The 5000-nt window shown below is 42.7% G+C and overlaps 1 protein-coding gene across 1 annotated transcript in view; it reads left to right on the top strand.

Annotated features, from left to right (window-relative positions):
• LOC125028217 (regulatory-associated protein of mTOR-like) overlaps positions 1-5000 on the top strand; it is a 25460-nt gene that overhangs the window by 9988 nt on the left and 10472 nt on the right. Inside the window, exons 4-11 of the mRNA XM_047617617.1 lie at positions 338-484; positions 714-937; positions 1806-1812; positions 2696-2770; positions 2936-3193; positions 4096-4245; positions 4399-4602; positions 4712-4811. Of these exons, the coding sequence (XP_047473573.1) occupies positions 338-484; positions 714-937; positions 1806-1812; positions 2696-2770; positions 2936-3193; positions 4096-4245; positions 4399-4602; positions 4712-4811 (1165 nt within the window). The remainder of the gene's footprint in view (positions 1-337; positions 485-713; positions 938-1805; positions 1813-2695; positions 2771-2935; positions 3194-4095; positions 4246-4398; positions 4603-4711; positions 4812-5000) is intronic.

The following is a 5000-nucleotide window of genomic DNA, read 5'->3' as shown; positions in this document are numbered from 1 at the left end:
TAATGGGCATGGCATATACACACATACCATCCCTGGCAGCATCAGGGTTAATAGACCTTGTAATCTCACCTGCTTTCCTCTTTCCTTGAGTTTTTGGGGTATTAGACATTATGATTATTATATTGTTATTAATATTGGGTATTTGGAGCCATCTATGTGTGATGAATATTGATAAACTAAACGCACATTGGGCATAGCATGTACATACATGCTTTCCCAGTGGGATTGGGTTAAGAATATAATGTTTTTCCAATACAGTAATTTGAGTATATGTCTGAAATTAGAAAACAGAAATTTCATCCTGTAGGTAATAATTTTTTTATTATTGCTCTTACAGAGTTATACACAATACATCCCCCTATCCATATATGAGCTGCAAACATGGATGGGTGCACCTTCCATATATGTTTATGACTGCTCAAATGCTGGTATTATTGTCAAACTTTTTGAGCAGTTTGCAGAGCAACATGAAGAAGAATGGAAGGTATGTATGATTAGACTTTTTTATCAGAAGAATAAATTGATGAAATATAGGTTACTTTTAGGATAATGTCAAATTAATGTGGTGATAAAGATAAAATACAGTCTTACTGGGTACAGAAAATGTTCAGTGTAACTTTTTGTTTATATTTTATAAATGTTTTAGTATGGTAAGATAATATCTGTACATAATGATAATTACTCTAGGTGATTAACCCAAGTAATTTCTGCAGCATAAAGGCACCAGTGGGGGTAGCAGTCCTCCACCTCCGTCCTTCCGTCAGTGCATTCAGCTTGGGGCATGTGGAGCCAAGGAGATCCTCCCCATGAACCCAGACCTTCCTGCCGACATGTTCACAGCTTGCCTCACCACCCCAATCAGCATGGCGGTGAGGTGGTATCTCTTGCAGAATAAGGGCAAGCTTCTACAAGGCCTTAATCTTGATATAGTAGACAAGTAAGTCATCACACACACACACACACACACACACACACACACACACATACATACATACATACAGAGAGAGAGAGAGAGAGAGAGAGAGAGAGAGAGAGAGAGAGAGAGAGAGAGAGAGAGAGAGAGAGAGAGAGAGAGAGAGAGAGGGGGGGGTATAGAGAGAGGGGGGGAGGGGGATATAGAGAGAGAGGGGGGGGAGGGGGAATAGAGAGAGAGGGGGGAGGGGGAATAGAGAGAGAGGGGGGGGAGGGGGAATAGAGAGAGAGGAGGGGAGGGGGAATAGAGAGAGAGGGGGGGGAGGGGGAATAGAGAGAGAGGGGGGAGGGGGAATAGAGAGAGAGGGGGGGAGGAGGAATAGAGAGAGAGGGAGGGAGGGGGAATAGAGAGAGAGGGGGGGGAGGGGGAATAGAGAGAGAGGGGGGGAGGGGGAATAGAGAGAGAGGGGGGGAGGGGGAATAGAGAGAGAGGGGGGGAGGGGGAATAGAGAGAGAGGGGGGAGGGGGAATAGAGAGAGAGGGGGGGAGGGGGAATAGAGAGAGAGGGGGGAGGGGGAATAGAGAGAGAGGGGGGGAGGGGGAATAGAGAGAGAGGGGGGGAGGGGGGAAAGAGAGAGGGAAGGGGGGGGGGAGGGGGAAAAAAGAGAGAGGGGGGGGGGGGGAAAAAAGAGAGAGGGGGGGGAGGGGGGAGGGGGGGAGGGGGAAAGAGAAGAGGGGGGGGGGGGGAAAAAAGAGAGAGGAGGGGGGGGGGGGTGGGGGGGGGGGAGGGGGAATAGAGAGCGAGGTGGTGGGCCGGTGGTAATATGAGAGAGAGTGGGTTTGTGAATTGGTTGACTAGAGAGTCGCTTGTGTGTGGATCGTGGTGCAAATAGCGCCTCGGTGGGTGTGTGGACTGAGCTCGTGTTTTCCACCGCTCTCGCTCGTTTGTTGGGTGTTTTGCGGTTTTCCACTCGCTCTCTTGTGGTTCTCGTGCCACTCGAGCTGCTGTTTTCTTTGTTTTCCACTCGCTCTGCTTTTGTTTGCGGTGTCCACTCGCTCTCGGGTGTCTTTTTCCACTCTCTTCTCTTGGGTTTCTTTTTCCTCTCCTCGTTTTTCTTTTCCCCCCCTCTCCTTTTTTTTCTTTTCCTCCTCCTCTCTTTCGTTTTTCCCTTTTCCCCTCTCTCTCTTTTTCTTTTTTTTCCCCTCCCTCCGGCTCCTCTCTCTCTCTCTCTCTCTCGTTCCTCTTCTCTCTCGCCTCCCTCCTCGTTCCTCTCTCTCTCGCTCTCCTCTCTCCGTCTCCTCCTTCTCCCGGCTCTCTCTCTCCCGGGCTCTCTCTCTCCGGGTCTCTCTCTCTCTTCTCGCTCTCTCCTCTTTTCTCGGCTCCTCTCTCTCTCGTCTCTCTCTCCTCCGCTCTTCTCCTCTCGCCTTCTCCCCGGGTCTCCCTTTTTCGCTCTCTCTTCCTCGCTCTTCTCTCCCTCCCCCCTCCCCCTTTCCCCCCCCCTCTCTCTCTCCCTCTCTCGTCTCTCTCTCTTCTCTCTCCTCTCCCCCCTTCCCTCTCTCTCTCTCTTTCTCTCTCTCGCCCTCCTTTTTTTTCTCCTCTCTCTCGCCTCTCTTCTATTTATATAGAATATAGTGAGTGCGTAGCAAAGATGAATTTATAGCTGATGAGGAATTTTTCAAAAATTTAAATCTAGATATATTTATGTCTTAAAATGTTTCCTTTATACTACCGAGTGGTGAGACTGTTTGTGAATATATGATTATATAATGGCTTTTGTTTCAGAGTTGCAAAGCAGACTTGGTGCGAGAAGAGGGCTATAAATATTTCCTGAAAGTTCTAGCTGATCCGTCAATGCCTGTATGTAACTACATATATTTATTATTACAAATATTATTTTATCACCCTTCTATAAGTAAATCTTAAGAAAATTATAATTTTAGATTGGAGTGATGTGTAATTTGTGAAAGTTTGAATCAATAGGCATATTAACGTTTAAAGTTATTTTCCATTATGTAACAATAGGCTGAGCATCGTACCATGGCAGCATTTGTGCTGGGTGTCATTGTGTGGGAACACCCCGAAGGACAACGGGTGGCTCTGCAGGGTTCTCTTATGCCATTGTGTCTAGAGCAAGTGACAGATCCACACCCACCTCTTAGGCAGTGGGCCACACTCTGCCTGGGCCGCACATGGCACCATCACCCGGATGCAAGATGGGCTGCAACTCGTGACAATGCCCATGAAAAGCTGCACACACTTCTGTCAGATCCTGTACCAGAGGTAAGACCAGTTTTCACTATTTGGGTAAATATGGTTGTATATCTTATTATCAGAATTGTAATTGATGAAAATAGGATTTTTTTAAGCCATTATCATCAGGTACATGCACTGTCTATACTCCACAAGCACTTCCTCACCAAGGAGTGACTTTACCTGATTATGCCATTTCTTGATTTTTTGGGCAAAGTTTTTCTTTCTATAACTGTTATTGTTACTGTTATGAGTGTTGTTATTAAATTTATGATTATTATGCTATAATTTTATTAACAACAATGATAGTAATAAATAAGATTAAGTAAAACATCTTTTCAGAAGTCAAGGTAGAGGGTAAACAGGCAAGATCAGGTTAGCTTTGAAATTACAGAGCCATCCATGTCTAAACAAAGTTGATAAACTAAAATCACAGTGGACTTGGGCATGTATATACCTACCTGGCATCAGCAGGTTTAGGATCTCAAGACATATTATTTTTGAGGTGCTCAGTGAAAATCAAGATACAATATTGATTTTGATCTTGAATATGTAAAAGCAGCAGTGATGCATTATGGTATTTCCTGGGAATTAGTATACCAGAAATGAATAGGAATTTTTAGATTTTTGGATATCTAGTTTAATTCTTCTTCTTCTTCTTCTTCACCCGTCATTAGTTTTTTTTTTCTTCTTCTTCTTCTTCTTCTTCTTCTACTTCTTCTTCACCAATCATTAGGTTTTATTTTTCTTCTTCTTTACCCATCATTATGAGATTTTTTTTTTTTTTTTTTTTCTTTTTTTCTTCTTCTTCTGATTTTTTTTTTTTCTTTTCTTTTTTTGTCATTATCTATATCTTTATCCAAATAGTCAATAGATATTATGAAATATTTGAATTTAAGTCATCACCATAATCAAAATTCTACTCTCCAAAGGTACGTGGAGCAGCAGTCTTCTCCTTGGGAACATTTGTGAGCAGTCTGGCTAGTCATGAGAGGACTGACCATGCCCGTGCCATAGACCACACCATTGCCATAACTCTAGCCAATACTGTCACTCATGACGGCTCTCCACTTGTCAGACGAGTAAGAAAAATACACTTCTTCGTATTCTGAAAAATATAAGTCAGCTGTGCGAGATAAAATCAGTTGATATATACACACAAAGTTGATATGTATATCCCATAAATGATTCTAATTTTGTCCTTTTTCTCCTTACCTTTTTCCCTCTCTTAACAGGAGTTGGTAGTTGCCTTGCAATATCTCATCCAGATGTATGAAAGCTCCTTCCTCACAGTAGCACGGCAATATTTTCGTGAAGAGATGGTTGATCTTTCACCCCAGTCACTGACATCTTCTACTGATAGCATAATGTCGCCATCAAATAGCATCAGTCGTGTGTTTACACGTCAGGGGGGAAGACATGTCACATCCCCTAATCAGGTGAATGTTCCTAATTTTTTAGATAAAAATACCAGTGCTCAAATACAGTTTTTCTTATTATATATTTACAGTAGAGCATGCATTTTGACATTTGCTTCTGTTTCCTCAGACATTAGGGACAAGTCCAGACACCTCCCTCACTGACTATGGCCCTATGTCACCAGTAGGAGTGAAAAGGACGGCATCAACACATTCTATATCTTCCCTAGGTAAATTTTTCATTTGCAATAAAGATGGTATATTACATTAGTCTTCAAAAGATTTTCTTGGGAACTAAGTTTTACTAATTGTTATGTAATAGGTTTGGTTTGGTTTGGTTTGAATCTTGAATGTTGTTAACAGAAAAATATGTTTAGCTGTATATAAATACTATATAAAAGGTAGGTAATTATAACTTT

The sequence above is a fragment of the Penaeus chinensis genome, chromosome 8, assembly GCF_019202785.1.
Source record: "Penaeus chinensis breed Huanghai No. 1 chromosome 8, ASM1920278v2, whole genome shotgun sequence".
NCBI classification, from domain to species: domain Eukaryota; kingdom Metazoa; phylum Arthropoda; class Malacostraca; order Decapoda; family Penaeidae; genus Penaeus; species Penaeus chinensis.
Note: the sequence above shows the minus strand (reverse complement) of the source record. Positions and strands in the feature narration are given on the sequence as shown.